At 43.0% G+C, this 26731-nt stretch overlaps 1 protein-coding gene across 1 annotated transcript in view; it reads left to right on the top strand.

The window, feature by feature from the left end:
* The window catches only part of LOC308173936 (uncharacterized protein), a gene marked incomplete at both ends in the record, with an annotated part of 43076 nt that extends 16776 nt beyond the window's left edge, over positions 1-26300 (top strand). Inside the window, 3 exons of the mRNA XM_080548989.1 lie at positions 13346-15377; positions 20533-22170; positions 26193-26300. Coding sequence (XP_080405115.1) covers positions 13346-15377; positions 20533-22170; positions 26193-26300 — 3778 coding nt within the window. The remainder of the gene's footprint in view (positions 1-13345; positions 15378-20532; positions 22171-26192) is intronic.
* Between the last annotated feature and the right edge of the window lie 431 nt (positions 26301-26731).

The following is a 26731-nucleotide window of genomic DNA, read 5'->3' as shown; positions in this document are numbered from 1 at the left end:
CCCTCCTTTCATGACCTTTCCTAGATATGTGCGTTCTACCCCCCAGTATCCTTACATTTTCAAAATCTAGCTAGTATAAAGTTTTTTTGCAGTATTTGTGTGTGTTTGTGTGTGATTGCGTTAGTATCAGCCGCCACATCTTTTTTTTCCATGGCTGCAATGCTCTTCAATACCAGCAGGGGTCGCAGGGGGACACTAAGAAGTGGTGTGTTTATACGTGTCATACAATGTCATACAATGTCAGTTGCTTCTTTCATCATTGTGGATATTTTTGATTTGACATTTACATTACCGGCATCATAGGCTATTCACTATCATTGTCATGTTCTTATATCAAGTCATATATCATACCTCCACTATGATTGGAAATTAAGTAGTGTCCAGTTGTGGAATTATATTTAGCAGTAGCAATATTCAGAGTCTGGGGCAGTTCTTGTGCGTTCTGCCCTGCTGGTTGCACGATGCAGGACAGCTGTGAAAGGAGACAGACCAGGCAATGTTCAGGCTACCGTTCAGACATACCCTACATGTTATTTTACTTTAACCTGTCTCTGTCTGTGTCTGCGCTTGGGTTCCCTATCTGACCGTAACACAACGCGTCGAACCTTGAGGCGGACGGGCTACAACAGCAGAAGGCCACATCGGGTTCCACTTCTCTCAGCCAAGAACAGAAAGCTGAGGCTGCAGTGGGCACAGGCTCACCAAAACTGGACAATTGAAGACTGGAAAAACATAGCCTGGTCTGATGAATCTCGATTTCTGCTGAGGCACACAGATGGTAGGGTCAGAATTTGGCGCCAACAGCATGACTTCATGGTTTCAACCTGTCTTCTGTCAACAGTCCAAGCTGGTGGAGGTGGTGTAATGGTGTGGGGAATATTTTCTTGGCACACTTTGGGCCTGTTAATACAAATTAATCATAGCTTGAATGCTACAGCCTATTTGAGTATTTTTGCTGACCATGTGCATCCTTTCATGGCCAATTATTTGTACTACTTCCAGCATGATAATGTACGATGTCACAAAGCAAAAGTCACTGCATCTGAATCCAATAGAACACCTTTGGGATGTGGTAGAACGGGAGATTCACAATTTTAAAGTGCACCTGAAAAATCGGCAGGAATTGCATGATGCAATCATGGACCATCATGGACCAGAATCTCAGAATCTCAAAGGAATGTTTCCAACATCTTTTGGAATCAATACCATGAAGAATTGAGGCTGTTTTTAGAGCAAAGGGAGGCCCTACCCAGTATTAGTATAGTAATAATAAATAGTTTGGTGACAGTATTATATTTAGTGACAATTTTGTGAATTCCGAGTGGTTTGCCCATATTTTCATGCATATGTGAACGCTCCAAATTAAATGAACCAAACTGAATAGTGGGCATAGAAAACACACTGCCACCTAGCGATGTGACGGTGTAATTGCAGCGCGGCCTACGCAGAAGTGTAAAGTGCGAGAGCCCTTACGTAGCACGTAGCACGTGGAACGTAAGCACGTAAAAAAAAAAAAAAAAAAAACGTTTCAATAGGCCTTTCGCAGCTCCACCAAGCGGGTTAACTCCTCTTGGTGTAGCGTTAGCGCGGCCGGTTGCTATGCGGGAGATCGGGGTTCGACTCCCGCATGGAAGGGCCAGGAATTCGCCCGCGCATGGAAGGAAGGAAGGAAGGAAGGAACTCGCTGCTCCACGCAAGGGAGTTAACTCTTTTGGTGTTGTGGTTAGCGGCTATTGCAAAACGTCACGTTTGACGTCAGGCTTAACAACCGGATAGCAACGCGTTACATTTGCTCACCTCTAATGGACTTTTTTAATTTTATTTTTTTAATCCTTTTGTTATCAAAAAATACATTTTACATTTTATAGTTGACAATGATTTACAAAAAGACAGTCAATGACGCAAAGCATAAAGACTTTGACCCCTGTGAGTAAAAATACATCTTTGCACTCGATCAAATTTCAGGACCCTCCTTTCATGACCTTTCCTAGATATGTGCGTTCTACCCCCCAGTATCCTTACATTTTCAAAATCTAGCTAGTATAAAGTTTTTTTGCAGTATTTGTGTGTGTTTGTGTGTGATTGCGTTAGTATCAGCCGCCACATCTTTTTTTTCCATGGCTGCAATGCTCTTCAATACCAGCAGGGGTCGCAGGGGGACACTAAGAAGTGGTGTGTTTATACGTGTCATACAATGTCATACAATGTCAGTTGCTTCTTTCATCATTGTGGATATTTTTGATTTGACATTTACATTACCGGCATCATAGGCTATTCACTATCATTGTCATGTTCTTATATCAAGTCATATATCATACCTCCACTATGATTGGAAATTAAGTAGTGTCCAGTTGTGGAATTATATTTAGCAGTAGCAATATTCAGAGTCTGGGGCAGTTCTTGTGCGTTCTGCCCTGCTGGTTGCACGATGCAGGACAGCTGTGAAAGGAGACAGACCAGGCAATGTTCAGGCTACCGTTCAGACATACCCTACATGTTATTTTACTTTAACCTGTCTCTGTCTGTGTCTGCGCTTGGGTTCCCTATCTGACCGTAACACAACGCGTCGAACCTTGAGGCGGACAGGCTACAACAGCAGAAGGCCACATCGGGTTCCACTTCTCTCAGCCAAGAACAGAAAGCTGAGGCTGCAGTGGGCACAGGCTCACCAAAACTGGACAATTGAAGACTGGAAAAACATAGCCTGGTCTGATGAATCTCGATTTCTGCACACAGATGGTAGGGTCAGAATTTGGCGCCAACAGCATGACTTCATGGTTTCAACCTGTCTTCTGTCAACAGTCCAAGCTGGTGGAGGTGGTGTAATGGTGTGGGGAATATTTTCTTGGCACACTTTGGGCCTGTTAATACAAATTAATCATAGCTTGAATGCTACAGCCTATTTGAGTATTTTTGCTGACCATGTGCATCCTTTCATGGCCAATTATTTGTACTACTTCCAGCATGATAATGTACGATGTCACAAAGCAAAAGTCACTGCATCTGAATCCAATAGAACACCTTTGGGATGTGGTAGAACGGGAGATTCACAATTTTAAAGTGCACCTGAAAAATCGGCAGGAATTGCATGATGCAATCATGGACCATCATGGACCAGAATCTCAGAATCTCAAAGGAATGTTTCCAACATCTTTTGGAATCAATACCATGAAGAATTGAGGCTGTTTTTAGAGCAAAGGGAGGCCCTACCCAGTATTAGTATAGTAATAATAAATAGTTTGGTGACAGTATTATATTTAGTGCCAATTTTGTGAATTCCGAGTGGTTTGCCCATATTTTCATGCATATGTGAACGCTCCAAATGAAATGAACCAAACTGAATAGTGGGCATAGAAAACACACTGCCACCTAGCGATGTGACGGTGTAATTGCAGCGCGGCCTACGCAGAAGTGTAAAGTGCGAGAGCCCTTACGTAGCACGTAGCACGTGGAACGTAAGCACGTAAAAAAAAAAAAAAAAAAAACGTTTCAATAGGCCTTTCGCAGCTCCACCAAGCGGGTTAACTCCTCTTGGTGTAGCGTTAGCGCGGCCGGTTGCTATGCGGGAGATCGGGGTTCGACTCCCGCATGGAAGGGCCAGGAATTCGCCCGCGCATGGAAGGAAGGAAGGAAGGAAGGAACTCGCTGCTCCACGCAAGGGAGTTAACTCTTTTGGTGTTGTGGTTAGCGGCTATTGCAAAACATCACGTTTGACGTCAGGCTTAACAACCGGATAGCAACGCGTTACATTTGCTCACCTCTAATGGACTTTTTTAATTTTATTTTTTTAATCCTTTTGTTATCAAAAAATACATTTTACATTTTATAGTTGACAATGATTTACAAAAAGACAGTCAATGACGCAAAGCATAAAGACTTTGACCCCTGTGAGTAAAAATACATCTTTGCACTCGATCAAATTTCAGGACCCTCCTTTCATGACCTTTCCTAGATATGTGCGTTCTACCCCCCAGTATCCTTACATTTTCAAAATCTAGCTAGTATAAAGTTTTTTTGCAGTATTTGTGTGTGTTTGTGTGTGATTGCGTTAGTATCAGCCGCCACATCTTTTTTTTCCATGGCTGCAATGCTCTTCAATACCAGCAGGGGTCGCAGGGGGACACTAAGAAGTGGTGTGTTTATACGTGTCATACAATGTCATACAATGTCAGTTGCTTCTTTCATCATTGTGGATATTTTTGATTTGACATTTACATTACCGGCATCATAGGCTATTCACTATCATTGTCATGTTCTTATATCAAGTCATATATCATACCTCCACTATGATTGGAAATTAAGTAGTGTCCAGTTGTGGAATTATATTTAGCAGTAGCAATATTCAGAGTCTGGGGCAGTTCTTGTGCGTTCTGCCCTGCTGGTTGCACGATGCAGGACAGCTGTGAAAGGAGACAGACCAGGCAATGTTCAGGCTACCGTTCAGACATACCCTACATGTTATTTTACTTTAACCTGTCTCTGTCTGTGTCTGCGCTTGGGTTCCCTATCTGACCGTAACACAACGCGTCGAACCTTGAGGCGGACGGGCTACAACAGCAGAAGGCCACATCGGGTTCCACTTCTCTCAGCCAAGAACAGAAAGCTGAGGCTGCAGTGGGCACAGGCTCACCAAAACTGGACAATTGAAGACTGGAAAAACATAGCCTGGTCTGATGAATCTCGATTTCTGCTGAGGCACACAGATGGTAGGGTCAGAATTTGGCGCCAACAGCATGACTTCATGGTTTCAACCTGTCTTCTGTCAACAGTCCAAGCTGGTGGAGGTGGTGTAATGGTGTGGGGAATATTTTCTTGGCACACTTTGGGCCTGTTAATACAAATTAATCATAGCTTGAATGCTACAGCCTATTTGAGTATTTTTGCTGACCATGTGCATCCTTTCATGGCCAATTATTTGTACTACTTCCAGCATGATAATGTACGATGTCACAAAGCAAAAGTCACTGCATCTGAATCCAATAGAACACCTTTGGGATGTGGTAGAACGGGAGATTCACAATTTTAAAGTGCACCTGAAAAATCGGCAGGAATTGCATGATGCAATCATGGACCATCATGGACCAGAATCTCAGAATCTCAAAGGAATGTTTCCAACATCTTTTGGAATCAATACCATGAAGAATTGAGGCTGTTTTTAGAGCAAAGGGAGGCCCTACCCAGTATTAGTATAGTAATAATAAATAGTTTGGTGACAGTATTATATTTAGTGACAATTTTGTGAATTCCGAGTGGTTTGCCCATATTTTCATGCATATGTGAACGCTCCAAATTAAATGAACCAAACTGAATAGTGGGCATAGAAAACACACTGCCACCTAGCGATGTGACGGTGTAATTGCAGCGCGGCCTACGCAGAAGTGTAAAGTGCGAGAGCCCTTACGTAGCACGTAGCACGTGGAACGTAAGCACGTAAAAAAAAAAAAAAAAAAAACGTTTCAATAGGCCTTTCGCAGCTCCACCAAGCGGGTTAACTCCTCTTGGTGTAGCGTTAGCGCGGCCGGTTGCTATGCGGGAGATCGGGGTTCGACTCCCGCATGGAAGGGCCAGGAATTCGCCCGCGCATGGAAGGAAGGAAGGAAGGAAGGAACTCGCTGCTCCACGCAAGGGAGTTAACTCTTTTGGTGTTGTGGTTAGCGGCTATTGCAAAACGTCACGTTTGACGTCAGGCTTAACAACCGGATAGCAACGCGTTACATTTGCTCACCTCTAATGGACTTTTTTAATTTTATTTTTTTAATCCTTTTGTTATCAAAAAATACATTTTACATTTTATAGTTGACAATGATTTACAAAAAGACAGTCAATGACGCAAAGCATAAAGACTTTGACCCCTGTGAGTAAAAATACATCTTTGCACTCGATCAAATTTCAGGACCCTCCTTTCATGACCTTTCCTAGATATGTGCGTTCTACCCCCCAGTATCCTTACATTTTCAAAATCTAGCTAGTATAAAGTTTTTTTGCAGTATTTGTGTGTGTTTGTGTGTGATTGCGTTAGTATCAGCCGCCACATCTTTTTTTTCCATGGCTGCAATGCTCTTCAATACCAGCAGGGGTCGCAGGGGGACACTAAGAAGTGGTGTGTTTATACGTGTCATACAATGTCATACAATGTCAGTTGCTTCTTTCATCATTGTGGATATTTTTGATTTGACATTTACATTACCGGCATCATAGGCTATTCACTATCATTGTCATGTTCTTATATCAAGTCATATATCATACCTCCACTATGATTGGAAATTAAGTAGTGTCCAGTTGTGGAATTATATTTAGCAGTAGCAATATTCAGAGTCTGGGGCAGTTCTTGTGCGTTCTGCCCTGCTGGTTGCACGATGCAGGACAGCTGTGAAAGGAGACAGACCAGGCAATGTTCAGGCTACCGTTCAGACATACCCTACATGTTATTTTACTTTAACCTGTCTCTGTCTGTGTCTGCGCTTGGGTTCCCTATCTGACCGTAACACAACGCGTCGAACCTTGAGGCGGACAGGCTACAACAGCAGAAGGCCACATCGGGTTCCACTTCTCTCAGCCAAGAACAGAAAGCTGAGGCTGCAGTGGGCACAGGCTCACCAAAACTGGACAATTGAAGACTGGAAAAACATAGCCTGGTCTGATGAATCTCGATTTCTGCACACAGATGGTAGGGTCAGAATTTGGCGCCAACAGCATGACTTCATGGTTTCAACCTGTCTTCTGTCAACAGTCCAAGCTGGTGGAGGTGGTGTAATGGTGTGGGGAATATTTTCTTGGCACACTTTGGGCCTGTTAATACAAATTAATCATAGCTTGAATGCTACAGCCTATTTGAGTATTTTTGCTGACCATGTGCATCCTTTCATGGCCAATTATTTGTACTACTTCCAGCATGATAATGTACGATGTCACAAAGCAAAAGTCACTGCATCTGAATCCAATAGAACACCTTTGGGATGTGGTAGAACGGGAGATTCACAATTTTAAAGTGCACCTGAAAAATCGGCAGGAATTGCATGATGCAATCATGGACCATCATGGACCAGAATCTCAGAATCTCAAAGGAATGTTTCCAACATCTTTTGGAATCAATACCATGAAGAATTGAGGCTGTTTTTAGAGCAAAGGGAGGCCCTACCCAGTATTAGTATAGTAATAATAAATAGTTTGGTGACAGTATTATATTTAGTGCCAATTTTGTGAATTCCGAGTGGTTTGCCCATATTTTCATGCATATGTGAACGCTCCAAATTAAATGAACCAAACTGAATAGTGGGCATAGAAAACACACTGCCACCTAGCGATGTGACGGTGTAATTGCAGCGCGGCCTACGCAGAAGTGTAAAGTGCGAGAGCCCTTACGTAGGGAACGTAAGCACGTAAAAAAAAAAAAAGAAAAAAAAAAAAAAAAAAACTTTAAATAGGCCTTTCGCAGCGCCACCAAGCGGGTTAACTCCTCTTGGTGTAGTGTTAGCGCGGCCGGTTGCTATGCGGGAGATCGGGGTTCGACTCCCGCATGGAAGGGCCAGGAATTCGCCCGCGCATGGAAGGAAGGAAGGAAGGAAGGAACTCACTGCTCCACGCAAGGGAGTTAACTCTTTTGGTGTTGTGGTTAGCGGCTATTGCAAAACGTCACGTTTGACGTCAGGCTTAACTACCGGATAGCAACGCATTACATTTGCTCACCTCTAATGGACTTTTTTAATTTTATTTTTTTAATCCTTTTGTTATCAAAAAATACATTTTACATTTTATAGTTGACAATGATTTACAAAAAGACAGTCAATGACGCAAAGCATAAAGACTTTGACCCCTGTGAGTAAAAATACATCTTTGCACTCGATCAAATTTCAGGACCCTCCTTTCATGACCTTTCCTAGATATGTGCGTTCTACCCCCCAGTATCCTTACATTTTCCAAATCTAGCTAGTATAAAGTTATTTTGCAGTATTTGTGTGTGTTTGTGTGTGATTGCGTTAGTATCAGCCGTCATCTTTTTTTTCCATGGCTGCAATGCTCTTCAATACCAGCAGGGGTCGCAGGGGGACACTAAGAAGTGTGTTTAACACTAGGACCGCGGCGGATCGCGACCTTATTCAATCGCGATGAGGTGTGATTCAGCACTATGATAGTTTAACATAGAGAAGAGTGTACTGACGCACAAAGATCGCTGGAGGGCGATGTCACACAAGGCCGTCTGCCAGGCTCCGACGCCTTTTCCCAGAATGCATTTCGCACCGGCAAGCAGAAGGCGTTTTGAATCCTCCATTTTTTTTTCAAAAAAAAATGCTGTGATTTTGCCTTTACAAGTGTTACCATGTCATTTTATGAAGTTTTAATATGTTTTCAGGTGAGAAAGTACCAATATATATTCCCAAAATGTGTCCAGCTTATCAAAATAACCCGTATATCTCCTCTGACGATTTTCGTCGTCGAATTCGCTAGCATGCGTTCGTAAATTCGCCCTGGAAATCTGGTTAGCACCCATGGAATGCCTCTTGTCCAATCAAATTACCTGGTCCCTTTATGACGTTGAACCCGGTGTGCGCTCCGGCGCTCTCATAGCGAATTTACGAACGCACCCTGCGGTTTCACTTTCAAGATCTAATTTTTTTGCATTGGAAAACACTTACAGAGTGAACTGTCATAATGAAAACATGACAAAGCCATTTGACTATCTTGTTCATAAACAATGGTGTCAGGACTTTTCATTTTGATGACACTGACAACTGTTGTGCAAATGTTAATAGTGATGTGAGAAATGCACCAAAGCGACTGAGAAAACTGTATTATACACAACAGTGTTGTGTTGTGTATATGTGAGTGAGACTGTGGTCTACAGTGATATACAGAAAAAACATTATATACAATATTATACATATATTTTTGTTGTCAGGACTTGTTTAGTTATTGTCATTTCGCAGAGTCACCTCAATAAAGCAAATGAACAAATGGAACATTTGCGAACAGTTCTGTAACAAAACGCTGTTACTTTTCCTCACACATGTGTAAGTGGAAATCCTTGGCCTTTCCTGTGGTCCTCGCAAATAAACCAGAATAACTCGTTTCTAAAGTCAGTTCCATTCACTTGATATAATGGTTGAAGCATGGGGGATGGTAATCTAAATTCAAAGGATCTAAAACAATTGTGGCTTGTTTTTCCAATGAAGCCAACAAGGTCTTTGAATTTAGCCCTGCCATGACTAATCTCAAGTATATTGCAGGCAATAGACCTCCATTTATCCCTATACTTGTAGGGCAACTTAGAAACAATAAGCCTGAGGTTTGATGGGCTATCAAGCTCTTCCAGATAGTGCAAGTCTTGCATGGCATTGTTGCATCCTCTCAAATACAGTGCATAGGCCTGTAGTGACTTTCCATCTTCAGCCTTTATGCTTGGCCAGTTCAAGGCTTTATTTATATATATAATAACGTATGCATGTATGTAACGAGACTGCGGGAGTTTTCATTACTAACGAATGAAAGTTGATTATCATTATTAAAAAATAACTGTAATATATATTGCAATGTTGTCCCTTTCACACATAGTTCCAAGTAATTTCCTTGGAATCCCAAGCTGTGTTGACCAGGTATCGAGACACAACAGCAGGGGAGGGGTGGGGGAAGGGAGGGGAGGGAGGGGTTACATCACCCTCTGTAGAACATCTTCTATCTAATCGGCGCACTGTGCTAAAATGCAATGCAAACAAAACAACACAGGACAGACAGCAGTGCAGTGATGCGTTTTATATTATATTCTTTGAACAACAGAACGGGACAGGCGCCAGAAACTGCCATAATATACCATACATATATCTGCCATATATCGTACCTCCGTTTTATATTGAGAAATATGATGATAAATACATATAGGGCGGAGGTATGCTATGTGGTGTGTGGCTAGATATTTTCATGTAGCACTGTGACTGCGGGGGAACCCGATGTCTTTGTTCATTGATCGGAAACGATCGAGAGCCAGCCATCAACCCTCCCCCCATCAAGCGCATGTCTTATTGAGTCAACACGAGTTGACTCGCTGGAACGAGACAGACTGATACACACCACACCTCTGCCATATCATACATCGGTCCCACATGTATTTATTTACCATCATATTTTTCAATATAAAACGGTATGATATGGCAGATATATATGGTAGCCTACATTGCAGTCGTCCCGCAGTTCTAGTAGATCGCCGACATCATGTTATTTGATGTACATTTCACGGCAAGATAATTCCGATTTGTGGCAAACACCCAACAATTGTTCGTTCACTAAACATTATAACATGAACACAGTTATAGCACCAGTTCCTAGCACCTAGTTTCCTAGCACCAGGGGAGCCCCCCCTCCCAAATTTCGTTGTTTGGTACCTGTACTATATCAATGACAAATAAAGACCATTCATTCATTCATTCATTCAAACCATGACAGTTACAGTCTCGCTCAAACTGTAGCGAGATTAGGAGACTACTAATTGAGAAAAAGAAAAGAAAATACATGAAAGAAAGGAGAGAAAGAGTACAGAATGATAAATCCGCTAATGTGTGTAATGAAAAGTGTGACAATGTTGAAAGACATGATGTCATAATCAAAATATAAAACCTGGTTGGATAAAATAAGATTCTGTTGTGATTGTGTTGACATTGTTGTGATGTCAAAAGAGATCTTGGTTATGTAATGTGTAAAGTGGAGAGGAGATTGATCGGAACTGCGGGAGTTTTCATTACTAACGAATGATGGTTGATTATTATTATACAAAAATAATAGTAATAAATATTGCAATATTGTGTTATCATAGTTATGAGCTTCACAGTGATAACGTCTGTTTATTTGTCGTGAACTTCACGCCGGCCGTGCCCGTAACATCAGCAGACAATCGACTGCTGTAAGCTTGTAAGCGTTGAAACCTGCTTGGCAGCTTTGAAACCCGCTTGGCAGCTTTGAAACCCGCTTGGCTCGCTCATGAATTGGCAGCTATTGTTTGCTAATGGGAAACGATCAATAAGATTACCCTCCCCCGTGTATCAACCATCAAGTGATTGTAACTCACTTTAGAAACTAGTTCTTAGCCTACACGTTTCTTTGTCAAATACATGCTCTGCATGTTTCTCTAAAATGCATAAAGTTCCTATAAGCAGAGAAGTGGGGAAATTATTAGAGCAATCTGATGAAGCTTGAGTCAGCTGAGAACGAACTATGGAACAGATTAAATGCTATATATGGAGAGGAGATTGATTGAGACTGCGGGAGCTTTACTAATGAATGAAAGTTGATTATCATTATTAAAAAAGAATAGTAATAAATATTGCAATATTGTGTTATCATAGTTATGAGCCTCACACAGTCTGTTTATTTGTCGTGAACTTCACGCCGGCCCTAACATCAGCAGACACATGAACACAGTGAGGATTCAAACCAACAAAAATAATTAATACACATCATTTCATTTATAATGTGCAGTAAACAAACAAAATAATGTATACTCTCTGCAATTGGCTACTATACAATGGTGCCAAAATCAACTATCCAAATATGAATCTGCGTATATCTATGTACAACCTTGATTGAACCAAGATTCATAGACAGATTGTCCCTTTTGCATATCATCATAATAGGCATTCGTGTCATCATGTTCTTTACACATTACATAACCAAGATTTATTTTGCAATCACAACAATGTCAACACAATCACAACAGAATCTTATTTAATCCAATCAGGTTGTATATATAATCTATATATATAATCTATATATTGGTTTCAATATACCTCCATAGCAGTCTACAGTCTAATTTAGCTATATATATAATTACATTATGAGAACATCAGTATTTTTACGCCTTTGGTTGTATTGTCTGAACGAACATTGATTGGGAGACATACTGTACAGTTTATCATTTTCATAACTGTCTGCACATATACATATCTTATTTTGATTGTTATTGTAGCCTATATATAAACACAAATATCAGTCTTATGCACTGTGTCTCATTCAGCACTGAAGCCTGAATTTGAGCACAGTGTGTGCCCCCTTGCTACCTCTGCTGATATAAAAGAGAATTGCAGGCTTGGAGAAATAGATGGCAGCCACAAGTACACAGACACACACAGAAATACTGCTAAAACGCTTTATACTAACTCGATTTTGAAAATGTAAAAATGCTGGGTGGTAGAACGCACATATCTAGGAAAAGTCATGAAAGGAGGGTCCTGAAATGTGATCGAGTGCAAAGGTAGAATTTTTTTTGTACTCACTGGTGCTGTTTAACACCTCACGGCTGTTCTAGTGCAAATTACGGCAAATTACGGCAAATTACGGCAAATTACGGCAAATTGGACATCCCCCAAACCACCGAATTCCTCCTTATGGTTGACTGACCTTATGCTTCACTTGAAACTTGAAAAGATTAAATATACACTTAGGGGGTCCAAAGACCGCTTTTATTTCACCTGGAACCCAATAATATCCTATTTCAACAAACTAAAAACCCTCCCTGACAATGCAAGTGCGCTGGATGCTGAGTGATGACATATGTTGTGAATCTATTTATCAGGATAAACCCCTAGAGATACATCATCTCGTTCTAGAGAGGGACATATTACAATCATAACAGACATGGTATCACAGACCAACACGACCATCTCATCTATCCTCACTTACAAATGAATTGCACTTTATTTCTCTTTATCTCTTTGATTACTTACCTGTACTGTCTTCATTACCTATCACCACTGTTATTATTATTATTATTATTATTTATTGTTGTTTATTTATATCCTTCGTCCTGGGATGCACCACTTGGGATTTTGTGGGGTGGGGGGGGGGGGGGGGGAAGGGTTGGGACATGTTTGTGTTTTGTGTAAAAACAAACCAAAACTGAAAAGTATTATTTTTGTATATCTGTAACATCTCAATAAAAAGAAAGTAAAAAATAAATTTAAAAAAATAAAATAGAAACCATTAGACAAGGCGTTTTCAAGGCAAGCTCTTCTGTGTCAGGCAATTTAGAATGTTGAAGTTTTCCCAATTGTCCCATTGTGATGCAATAATAAACTATTACAACATTTGCAACATTTGACAGTGCTACAAAAACGCTGTGTGCATTGGCCATTGAGATAATATAGAGATATTGAGATATTGAAAGTACTGGGATTCATCTTAATTATGTATTTTCCCGTTTTGGATATACTGCCAATGCTGAGGTAGGTGTGGGATGCATTAAATGCTAATCAAATGTTGGTGGAACAACAGTCACAGTCACTTTCTGTAAGATTTCCCAAACATCAATACCTATGTTGTGTGTGCGTGTGCGTGCATATGTGCATGTGTGTTTATGTAACAGGGAGACTGAGGACCTGGACCTGAACATCCAGTGTGAGGCCTTTGAGGATTCCATGGCCGAGGATGAGGAGGAGATGGAGAGGGTGTACGGAGGCATCGACATGAGCAGTCACCAGGAGGTCTTCACCTCCCTCCTCACCAAAGTGAGCAGCTCCCCAGCCTCTGTCCAGCTGCTGTCCATCCTGCAGGCTCTGCTGCTGGTGGCTCCAGGACGGGGAGACGTGTGGCTGACCCTGGAGGCCCTGGCTGTCCGTGCCACTCTGCTGGCCCACGACTCACAAATGGACTCCGCTGAACGTTTGATGGAGCGCCTGCTCTCTTCCAAGAGACAACAGATCTCAGCCAGTCCCAAGACCAAGACCACCAACAGGGCAATCCAGACAGACTTGCTCGGCAGCACAACCAACCAATCAGACATGGCTTCCGTAACTCCCCCTCCTCCCCCTCCTCCCCCTCCACTTCCTGCTGCTACCCCAAACCCTCCTCCTCCCCCACCCCCACCCCTGCCAGGCACCACTTATGGTGCACCCCCACCACCTCCTCCTTTACCTGGGATGCCACCTCCTCCTCCACCACCTCTACCAGGGATGGGGCAGGGAGGTCCACCTCCTCCCCCTCCCCTGCCTGGTATGGGCCCCCCACCTCCCCCTCCCCTGCCTGGTATGGGCCCCCCACCTCCCCCTCCCCTGCCTGGTATGGGCCCCCCTCCCCCACCACCCCCTCCCCCAGGTATTGGAGGAGGTATTATTGTGCCCCAGAACGCTCCTCTCCCCAAGGCCAGCCGCTGTCCCACACTGCGCATGAAGAAGCTCAACTGGCAGAAGCTGCCCTCCAGAGTGGTGTCTGAAAGCCAATCCATGTGGTCGTCAGTGCAGTCTGATTCCCTGGAACCTGACTACTCCAGCATTGAGGAGCTCTTCTGTCTGCCAGTGACTGACTCAAAGGCCAAAAGTACCAACACTACGGTCAAACGAGAGCCCAAAGAGATATCCTTCATTGATGCCAAGAAAAATCTAGATTTGAACATATTCTTGAAGCAGTTCAGATGCTCACATAAAGACTTTGTAGCTATGATCCAAAATGGGGACCGTTCCAGGTTTGACGTCGAGGTGCTGAAACAGATGCAGACGTTACTGCCGGAGAAACATGAGATTGAGAACCTCAAGTCATACCAAGGGGAGATAGAGAAGCTGGCCGGTGTGGATCGGTTCTACCTCGAGCTCCTATCAGTTTCATGCTACACCATGAGGATCGAGTGCATGCTTCTCTGTGAGGAGACCCCTTCTGTGTTAAAGATGCTGCAACCCAAAGCTGAGCTGCTGGACGCAGCCTGTGAGAGTTTGAAGGAGAGCACCCGCCTTCCAAGTTTCTGCAAGCTCATACTTGACATTGGAAACTTCCTCAACTATGGGAGTCACATAGGCAATGCAGATGGCTTCAAGATCAGCACCTTGCTGAAGCTCACAGATACCAAAGCCAACAAGTCCCGTATCACATTGCTCCATCACATCCTGGAGGCGGCGGAGAAAACCCATGCTGACTTGCTGAACCTTCCGGATGATCTAGAGATCTGTGAAAAGGCTGCTAGAATAAATGTGGATTCTATTCAGGCAGAGTCGAGCTCACTGGTCAAACGGTTGAAGGGTTCTGAGAAAAAAGTGTCCTCTTCTTCTCAGGAGGATATCAAGCAGCAGTATCTCACTGCTATGAAGGGGAACCTGGAGGCCTGTGAGAAGCTGCAGGAGCTCTTTGCCTCCATCAAAAAGAAGAAGGAAGAGCTAGCAGAGTATCTGTGTGAGGACACGTCCCGCCTCTCACTAGAGGAGCTGTTCAACACCATCAAGACCTTCAGAGGACTCTTCCTTAAAGCAATCAAGGAAAACCAGACCTGGAGAGAGCAGGCCATCAAGGCAGAGAAGAGGAAGAAACAGCAAGAGGAGGATGACGCCAAGAGACCGAGGGGGGAGAACGGAAAAATAATTCGTAAAGCCCCCCCAGTCCAGGAGGAGGGCTGCATCATGTTGGACCACCTGTTGGCTATGATGAAGGGCAATGCACTAAGGAAGACCACCAGGGCCCAGGCAGACAGGGGCAGCCTGCCCTCTAATGACAAGAAAAGGGATAGCACCCAGCCTGAACATGCCAAGCTTGAGCGATCATCAGCCGTAGATACCCAATATGGCATAGAAGTGGACAAGGTGGCATCAACCATTCAGCAAGGATCGCAGGACAGACTGCCACACACAGGGGAGTCCACATCAGGCCTTCCAACAGGACTCAAACTGGATTCATCAGAGACCATCGCCCCCCTCAATCCTGGATTGGATCCCCTGCTCAAGGAGGGATCTTCAGAGAGAGATGAGGGCATCAGTGGCGGCTCCTGCCAAATCTCTCAGGGGGGGCAATTGTTGCGTTGATGGTTAAGGTGACACGTTCAAGGGTAAATTCACCTAAATCAGCGGGCTTAAATAAATTGACTCTCACAGCCACAAAAAAAAAAGAAAGCTCTTTGGTCTCGCCCATTGTGGAGTGGTTGGGGTCTGATTGATTGAGTGTGTGGAGTGTGTCTTTTATAAAGGTAACGAGTTCAAACTGGTGCAGTTAATACAGGTAATGAGTGGAGAATAGGAGGGCTTCTTAACACTAGGACCGCGGCGGATCGCGACCTTATTCAATCGCGATGAGGTGTGATTCAGCACTATGATAGTTTAACATAGAGAAGAGTGTACTGACGCACAAAGATCGCTGGAGGGCGATGTCACACAAGGCCGTCTGCCAGGCTCCGACGCCTTTTCCCAGAATGCATTTCGCACCGGCAAGCAGAAGGCGTTTTGAATCCTCCATTTTTTTTCCAAGTGTTACCATGTCATTTTATGAAGTTTTAATATGTTTTCAGGTGAGAAAGTACCAATATATATTCCCAAAATGTGTCCAGCTTATCAAAATAACCCGTATATCTCCTCTGACGATTTTCGTCGTCGAATTCGCTAGCATGCGTTCGTAAATTCGCCCTGGAAATCTGGTTAGCACCCATGGAATGCCTCTTGTCCAATCAAATTACCTGGTCCCTTTATGACGTTGAACCCGGTGTGCGCTCCGGCGCTCTCATAGCGAATTTACGAACGCACCCTGCGGTTTCACTTTCAAGATCTAATTTTTTTGCATTGGAAAACACTTACAGAGTGAACTGTCATAATGAAAACATGACAAAGCCATTTGACTATCTTGTTCATAAACAATGGTGTCAGGACTTTTCATTTTGATGACACTGACAACTGTTGTGCAAATGTTAATAGTGATGTGAGAAATGCACCAAAGCGACTGAGAAAACTGTATTATACACAACAGTGTTGTGTTGTGTATATGTGAGTGAGACTGTGGTCTACAGTGATATACAGAAAAAACATTATATACAATATTATACATATATTTTTGTTGTCAGGACTTGTTTAGTTATTGTCATTTCGCAGAGTCACCTCAATAAAGCAAATGAACAAATGGAACATTTGCGAACAGTTCTGTAACAAAACGCTGTTACTTTTCCTCACACATGTGTAAGTGGAAATCCTTGGCCTTTCCTGTGGTCCTCGCAAATAAACCAGAATAACTCGTTTCTAAAGTCAGTTCCATTCACTTGATATAATGGTTGAAGCATGGGGGATGGTAATCTAAATTCAAAGGATCTAAAACAATTGTGGCTTGTTTTTCCAATGAAGCCAACAAGGTCTTTGAATTTAGCCCTGCCATGACTAATCTCAAGTATATTGCAGGCAATAGACCTCCATTTATCCCTATACTTGTAGGGCAACTTAGAAACAATAAGCCTGAGGTTTGATGGGCTATCAAGCTCTTCCAGATAGTGCAAGTCTTGCATGGCATTGTTGCATCCTCTCAAATACAGTGCATAGGCCTGTAGTGACTTTCCATCTTCAGCCTTTATGCTTGGCCAGTTCAAGGCTTTATTTATATATATAATAACGTATGCATGTATGTAACGAGACTGCGGGAGTTTTCATTACTAACGAATGAAAGTTGATTATCATTATTAAAAAATAACTGTAATATATATTGCAATGTTGTCCCTTTCACACATAGTTCCAAGTAATTTCCTTGGAATCCCAAGCTGTGTTGACCAGGTATCGAGACACAACAGCAGGGGAGGGGTGGGGGAAGGGAGGGGAGGGAGGGGTTACATCACCCTCTGTAGAACATCTTCTATCTAATCGGCGCACTGTGCTAAAATGCAATGCAAACAAAACAACACAGGACAGACAGCAGTGCAGTGATGCGTTTTATATTATATTCTTTGAACAACAGAACGGGACAGGCGCCAGAAACTGCCATAATATACCATACATATATCTGCCATATATCGTACCTCCGTTTTATATTGAGAAATATGATGATAAATACATATAGGGCGGAGGTATGCTATGTGGTGTGTGGCTAGATATTTTCATGTAGCACTGTGACTGCGGGGGAACCCGATGTCTTTGTTCATTGATCGGAAACGATCGAGAGCCAGCCATCAACCCTCCCCCCATCAAGCGCATGTCTTATTGAGTCAACACGAGTTGACTCGCTGGAACGAGACAGACTGATACACACCACACCTCTAAATGCTATATATGGAGAGGAGATTGATTGAGACTGCGGGAGCTTTACTAATGAATGAAAGTTGATTATCATTATTAAAAAAGAATAGTAATAAATATTGCAATATTGTGTTATCATAGTTATGAGCCTCACACAGTCTGTTTATTTGTCGTGAACTTCACGCCGGCCCTAACATCAGCAGACACATGAACACAGTGAGGATTCAAACCAACAAAAATAATTAATACACATCATTTCATTTATAATGTGCAGTAAACAAACAAAATAATGTATACTCTCTGCAATTGGCTACTATACAATGGTGCCAAAATCAACTATCCAAATATGAATCTGCGTATATCTATGTACAACCTTGATTGAACCAAGATTCATAGACAGATTGTCCCTTTTGCATATCATCATAATAGGCATTCGTGTCATCATGTTCTTTACACATTACATAACCAAGATTTATTTTGCAATCACAACAATGTCAACACAATCACAACAGAATCTTATTTAATCCAATCAGGTTGTATATATAATCTATATATATAATCTATATATTGGTTTCAATATACCTCCATAGCAGTCTACAGTCTAATTTAGCTATATATATAATTACATTATGAGAACATCAGTATTTTTACGCCTTTGGTTGTATTGTCTGAACGAACATTGATTGGGAGACATACTGTACAGTTTATCATTTTCATAACTGTCTGCACATATACATATCTTATTTTGATTGTTATTGTAGCCTATATATAAACACAAATATCAGTCTTATGCACTGTGTCTCATTCAGCACTGAAGCCTGAATTTGAGCACAGTGTGTGCCCCCTTGCTACCTCTGCTGATATAAAAGAGAATTGCAGGCTTGGAGAAATAGATGGCAGCCACAAGTACACAGACACACACAGAAATACTGCTAAAACGCTTTATACTAACTCGATTTTGAAAATGTAAAAATGCTGGGTGGTAGAACGCACATATCTAGGAAAAGTCATGAAAGGAGGGTCCTGAAATGTGATCGAGTGCAAAGGTAGAATTTTTTTTGTACTCACTGGTGCTGTTTAACACCTCACGGCTGTTCTAGTGCAAATTACGGCAAATTACGGCAAATTACGGCAAATTACGGCAAATTGGACATCCCCCAAACCACCGAATTCCTCCTTATGGTTGACTGACCTTATGCTTCACTTGAAACTTGAAAAGATTAAATATACACTTAGGGGGTCCAAAGACCGCTTTTATTTCACCTGGAACCCAATAATATCCTATTTCAACAAACTAAAAACCCTCCCTGACAATGCAAGTGCGCTGGATGCTGAGTGATGACATATGTTGTGAATCTATTTATCAGGATAAACCCCTAGAGATACATCATCTCGTTCTAGAGAGGGACATATTACAATCATAACAGACATGGTATCACAGACCAACACGACCATCTCATCTATCCTCACTTACAAATGAATTGCACTTTATTTCTCTTTATCTCTTTGATTACTTACCTGTACTGTCTTCATTACCTATCACCACTGTTATTATTATTATTATTATTATTTATTGTTGTTTATTTATATCCTTCGTCCTGGGATGCACCACTTGGGATTTTGTGGGGTGGGGGGGGGGGGGGGGGGAAGGGTTGGGACATGTTTGTGTTTTGTGTAAAAACAAACCAAAACTGAAAAGTATTATTTTTGTATATCTGTAACATCTCAATAAAAAGAAAGTAAAAAATAAATTAAAAAAAATAAAATAGAAACCATTAGACAAGGCGTTTTCAAGGCAAGCTCTTCTGTGTCAGGCAATTTAGAATGTTGAAGTTTTCCCAATTGTCCCATTGTGATGCAATAATAAACTATTACAACATTTGCAACATTTGACAGTGCTACAAAAACGCTGTGTGCATTGGCCATTGAGATAATATAGAGATATTGAGATATTGAAAGTACTGGGATTCATCTTAATTATGTATTTTCCCGTTTTGGATATACTGCCAATGCTGAGGTAGGTGTGGGATGCATTAAATGCTAATCAAATGTTGGTGGAACAACAGTCACAGTCACTTTCTGTAAGATTTCCCAAACATCAATACCTATGTTGTGTGTGCGTGTGCGTGCATATGTGCATGTGTGTTTATGTAACAGGGAGACTGAGGACCTGGACCTGAACATCCAGTGTGAGGCCTTTGAGGATTCCATGGCCGAGGATGAGGAGGAGATGGAGAGGGTGTACGGAGGCATCGACATGAGCAGTCACCAGGAGGTCTTCACCTCCCTCCTCACCAAAGTGAGCAGCTCCCCAGCCTCTGTCCAGCTGCTGTCCATCCTGCAGGCTCTGCTGCTGGTGGCTCCAGGACGGGGAGACGTGTGGCTGACCCTGGAGGCCCTGGCTGTCCGTGCCACTCTGCTGGCCCACGACTCACAAATGGACTCCGCTGAACGTTTGATGGAGCGCCTGCTCTCTTCCAAGAGACAACAGATCTCAGCCAGTCCCAAGACCAAGACCACCAACAGGGCAATCCAGACAGACTTGCTCGGCAGCACAACCAACCAATCAGACATGGCTTCCGTAACTCCCCCTCCTCCCCCTCCTCCCCCTCCACTTCCTGCTGCTACCCCAAACCCTCCTCCTCCCCCACCCCCACCCCTGCCAGGCACCACTTATGGTGCACCCCCACCACCTCCTCCTTTACCTGGGATGCCACCTCCTCCTCCACCACCTCTACCAGGGATGGGGCAGGGAGGTCCACCTCCTCCCCCTCCCCTGCCTGGTATGGGCCCCCCACCTCCCCCTCCCCTGCCTGGTATGGGCCCCCCACCTCCCCCTCCCCTGCCTGGTATGGGCCCCCCTCCCCCACCACCCCCTCCCCCAGGTATTGGAGGAGGTATTATTGTGCCCCAGAACGCTCCTCTCCCCAAGGCCAGCCGCTGTCCCACACTGCGCATGAAGAAGCTCAACTGGCAGAAGCTGCCCTCCAGAGTGGTGTCTGAAAGCCAATCCATGTGGTCGTCAGTGCAGTCTGATTCCCTGGAACCTGACTACTCCAGCATTGAGGAGCTCTTCTGTCTGCCAGTGACTGACTCAAAGGCCAAAAGTACCAACACTACGGTCAAACGAGAGCCCAAAGAGATATCCTTCATTGATGCCAAGAAAAATCTAGATTTGAACATATTCTTGAAGCAGTTCAGATGCTCACATAAAGACTTTGTAGCTATGATCCAAAATGGGGACCGTTCCAAGTTTGACGTCGAGGTGCTGAAACAGATGCAGACGTTACTGCCGGAGAAACATGAGATTGAGAACCTCAAGTCATACCAAGGGGAGATAGAGAAGCTGGCCGGTGTGGATCGGTTCTACCTCGAGCTCCTATCAGTTTCATGCTACACCATGAGGATCGAGTGCATGCTTCTCTGTGAGGAGACCCCTTCTGTGTTAAAGATGCTGCAACCCAAAGCTGAGCTGCTGGACGCAGCCTGTGAGAGTTTGAAGGAGAGCACCCGCCTTCCAAGTTTCTGCAAGCTCATACTTGACATTGGAAACTTCCTCAACTATGGGAGTCACATAGGCAATGCAGATGGCTTCAAGATCAGCACCTTGCTGAAGCTCACAGATACCAAAGCCAACAAGTCCCGTATCACATTGCTCCATCACATCCTGGAGGCGGCGGAGAAAACCCATGCTGACTTGCTGAACCTTCCGGATGATCTAGAGATCTGTGAAAAGGCTGCTAGAATAAATGTGGATTCTATTCAGGCAGAGTCGAGCTCACTGGTCAAACGGTTGAAGGGTTCTGAGAAAAAAGTGTCCTCTTCTTCTCAGGAGGATATCAAGCAGCAGTATCTCACTGCTATGAAGGGGAACCTGGAGGCCTGTGAGAAGCTGCAGGAGCTCTTTGCCTCCATCAAAAAGAAGAAGGAAGAGCTAGCAGAGTATCTGTGTGAGGACACGTCCCGCCTCTCACTAGAGGAGCTGTTCAACACCATCAAGACCTTCAGAAGACTCTTCCTTAAAGCAATCAAGGAAAACCAGACCTGGAGAGAGCAGGCCATCAAGGCAGAGAAGAGGAAGAAACAGCAAGAGGAGGATGACGCCAAGAGACCGAGGGGGGAGAACGGAAAAATAATTCGTAAAGCCCCCCCAGTCCAGGAGGAGGGCTGCATCATGTTGGACCACCTGTTGGCTATGATGAAGGGCAATGCACTAAGGAAGACCACCAGGGCCCAGGCAGACAGGGGCAGCCTGCCCTCTAATGACAAGAAAAGGGATAGCACCCAGCCTGAACATGCCAAGCTTGAGCGATCATCAGCCGTAGATACCCAATATGGCATAGAAGTGGACAAGGTGGCATCAACCATTCAGCAAGGATCGCAGGACAGACTGCCACACACAGGGGAGTCCACATCAGGCCTTCCAACAGGACTCAAACTGGATTCATCAGAGACCATCGCCCCCCTCAATCCTGGATTGGATCCCCTGCTCAAGGAGGGATCTTCAGAGAGAGATGAGGGCATCAGTGGCGGCTCCTGCCAAATCTCTCAGGGGGGGCAATTGTTGCGTTGATGGTTAAGGTGACACGTTCAAGGGTAAATTCACCTAAATCAGCGGGCTTAAATAAATTGACTCTCACAGCCACAAAAAAAAAAGAAAGCTCTTTGGTCTCGCCCATTGTGGAGTGGTTGGGGTCTGATTGATTGAGTGTGTGGAGTGTGTCTTTTATAAAGGTAACGAGTTCAAACTGGTGCAGTTAATACAGGTAATGAGTGGAGAATAGGAGGGCTTCTTAACACTAGGACCGCGGCGGATCGCGACCTTATTCAATCGCGATGAGGTGTGATTCAGCACTATGATAGTTTAACATAGAGAAGAGTGTACTGACGCACAAAGATCGCTGGAGGGCGATGTCACACAAGGCCGTCTGCCAGGCTCCGACGCCTTTTCCCAGAATGCATTTCGCTCCGGCAAGCAGAAGGCGTTTTGAATCCTCCATTTTTTTTCCAAGTGTTACCATGTCATTTTATGAAGTTTTAATATGTTTTCAGGTGAGAAAGTACCAATATATATTCCCAAAATGTGTCCAGCTTATCAAAATAACCCGTATATCTCCTCTGACGATTTTCGTCGTCGAATTCGCTAGCATGCGTTCGTAAATTCGCCCTGGAAATCTGGTTAGCACCCATGGAATGCCTCTTGTCCAATCAAATTACCTGGTCCCTTTATGACGTTGAACCCGGTGTGCGCTCCGGCGCTCTCATAGCGAATTTACGAACGCACCCTGCGGTTTCACTTTCAAGATCTAATTTTTTTGCATTGGAAAACACTTACAGAGTGAACTGTCATAATGAAAACATGACAAAGCCATTTGACTATCTTGTTCATAAACAATGGTGTCAGGACTTTTCATTTTGATGACACTGACAACTGTTGTGCAAATGTTAATAGTGATGTGAGAAATGCACCAAAGCGACTGAGAAAACTGTATTATACACAACAGTGTTGTGTTGTGTATATGTGAGTGAGACTGTGGTCTACAGTGATATACAGAAAAAACATTATATACAATATTATACATATATTTTTGTTGTCAGGACTTGTTTAGTTATTGTCATTTCGCAGAGTCACCTCAATAAAGCAAATGAACAAATGGAACATTTGCGAACAGTTCTGTAACAAAACGCTGTTACTTTTCCTCACACATGTGTAAGTGGAAATCCTTGGCCTTTCCTGTGGTCCTCGCAAATAAACCAGAATAACTCGTTTCTAAAGTCAGTTCCATTCACTTGATATAATGGTTGAAGCATGGGGGATGGTAATCTAAATTCAAAGGATCTAAAACAATTGTGGCTTGTTTTTCCAATGAAGCCAACAAGGTCTTTGAATTTAGCCCTGCCATGACTAATCTCAAGTATATTGCAGGCAATAGACCTCCATTTATCCCTATACTTGTAGGGCAACTTAGAAACAATAAGCCTGAGGTTTGATGGGCTATCAAGCTCTTCCAGATAGTGCAAGTCTTGCATGGCATTGTTGCATCCTCTCAAATACAGTGCATAGGCCTGTAGTGACTTTCCATCTTCAGCCTTTATGCTTGGCCAGTTCAAGGCTTTATTTATATATATAATAACGTATGCATGTATGTAACGAGACTGCGGGAGTTTTCATTACTAACGAATGAAAGTTGATTATCATTATTAAAAAATAACTGTAATATATATTGCAATGTTGTCCCTTTCACACATAGTTCCAAGTAATTTCCTTGGAATCCCAAGCTGTGTTGACCAGGTATCGAGACACAACAGCAGGGGAGGGGTGGGGGAAGGGAGGGGAGGGAGGGGTTACATCACCCTCTGTAGAACATCTTCTATCTAATCGGCGCACTGTGCTAAAATGCAATGCAAACAAAACAACACAGGACAGACAGCAGTGCAGTGATGCGTTTTATATTATATTCTTTGAACAACAGAACGGGACAGGCGCCAGAAACTGCCATAATATACCATACATATATCTGCCATATATCGTACCTCCGTTTTATATTGAGAAATATGATGATAAATACATATAGGGCGGAGGTATGCTATGTGGTGTGTGGCTAGATATTTTCATGTAGCACTGTGACTGCGGGGGAACCCGATGTCTTTGTTCATTGATCGGAAACGATCGAGAGCCAGCCATCAACCCTCCCCCCATCAAGCGCATGTCTTATTGAGTCAACACGAGTTGACTCGCTGGAACGAGACAGACTGATACACACCACACCTCTAAATGCTATATATGGAGAGGAGATTGATTGAGACTGCGGGAGCTTTACTAATGAATGAAAGTTGATTATCATTATTAAAAAAGAATAGTAATAAATATTGCAATATTGTGTTATCATAGTTATGAGCCTCACACAGTCTGTTTATTTGTCGTGAACTTCACGCCGGCCCTAACATCAGCAGACACATGAACACAGTGAGGATTCAAACCAACAAAAATAATTAATACACATCATTTCATTTATAATGTGCAGTAAACAAACAAAATAATGTATACTCTCTGCAATTGGCTACTATACAATGGTGCCAAAATCAACTATCCAAATATGAATCTGCGTATATCTATGTACAACCTTGATTGAACCAAGATTCATAGACAGATTGTCCCTTTTGCATATCATCATAATAGGCATTCGTGTCATCATGTTCTTTACACATTACATAACCAAGATTTATTTTGCAATCACAACAATGTCAACACAATCACAACAGAATCTTATTTAATCCAATCAGGTTGTATATATAATCTATATATATAATCTATATATTGGTTTCAATATACCTCCATAGCAGTCTACAGTCTAATTTAGCTATATATATAATTACATTATGAGAACATCAGTATTTTTACGCCTTTGGTTGTATTGTCTGAACGAACATTGATTGGGAGACATACTGTACAGTTTATCATTTTCATAACTGTCTGCACATATACATATCTTATTTTGATTGTTATTGTAGCCTATATATAAACACAAATATCAGTCTTATGCACTGTGTCTCATTCAGCACTGAAGCCTGAATTTGAGCACAGTGTGTGCCCCCTTGCTACCTCTGCTGATATAAAAGAGAATTGCAGGCTTGGAGAAATAGATGGCAGCCACAAGTACACAGACACACACAGAAATACTGCTAAAACGCTTTATACTAACTCGATTTTGAAAATTTAAAAATGCTGGGTGGTAGAACGCACATATCTAGGAAAAGTCATGAAAGGAGGGTCCTGAAATGTGATCGAGTGCAAAGGTAGAATTTTTTTTGTACTCACTGGTGCTGTTTAACACCTCACGGCTGTTCTAGTGTTAAACGTGTCATACAATGTCATACAATGTCAGTTGCTTCTTTCATCATTGTGGATATTTTTGATTTGACATTTACATTACCGGCATCATAGGCTATTCACTATCATTGTCATGTTCTTATATCAAGTCATATATCATACCTCCACTATGATTGGAAATTAAGTAGTGTCCAGTTGTGGAATTATATTTAGCAGTAGCAATATTCAGAGTCTGGGGCAGTTCTTGTGCGTTCTGCCCTGCTGGTTGCACGATGCAGGACAGCTGTGAAAGGAGACAGACCAGGCAATGTTCAGGCTACCGTTCAGACATACCCTACATGTTATTTTACTTTAACCTGTCTCTGTCTGTGTCTGCGCTTGGGTTCCCTATCTGACCGTAACACAACGCGTCGAACCTTGAGGCGGACGGGCTACAACAGCAGAAGGCCACATCGGGTTCCACTTCTCTCAGCCAAGAACAGAAAGCTGAGGCTGCAGTGGGCACAGGCTCACCAAAACTGGACAATTGAAGACTGGAAAAACATAGCCTGGTCTGATGAATCTCGATTTCTGCTGAGGCACACAGATGGTAGGGTCAGAATTTGGCGCCAACAGCATGACTTCATGGTTTCAACCTGTCTTCTGTCAACAGTCCAAGCTGGTGGAGGTGGTGTAATGGTGTGGGGAATATTTTCTTGGCACACTTTGGGCCTGTTAATACAAATTAATCATAGCTTGAATGCTACAGCCTATTTGAGTATTTTTGCTGACCATGTGCATCCTTTCATGGCCAATTATTTTGACTACTTCCAGCATGATAATGTACGATGTCACAAAGCAAAAGTCACTGCATCTGAATCCAATAGAACACCTTTGGGATGTGGTAGAACGGGAGATTCACAATTTTAAAGTGCACCTGAAAAATCGGCAGGAATTGCATGATGCAATCATGGACCATCAT

The sequence above is a fragment of the Nansenia antarctica genome (assembly GCF_963989245.1).
Source record: "Nansenia antarctica genome assembly, chromosome: 19".
Classification (NCBI taxonomy): domain Eukaryota; kingdom Metazoa; phylum Chordata; class Actinopteri; order Argentiniformes; family Microstomatidae; genus Nansenia; species Nansenia antarctica.
Note: the sequence above shows the minus strand (reverse complement) of the source record. Positions and strands in the feature narration are given on the sequence as shown.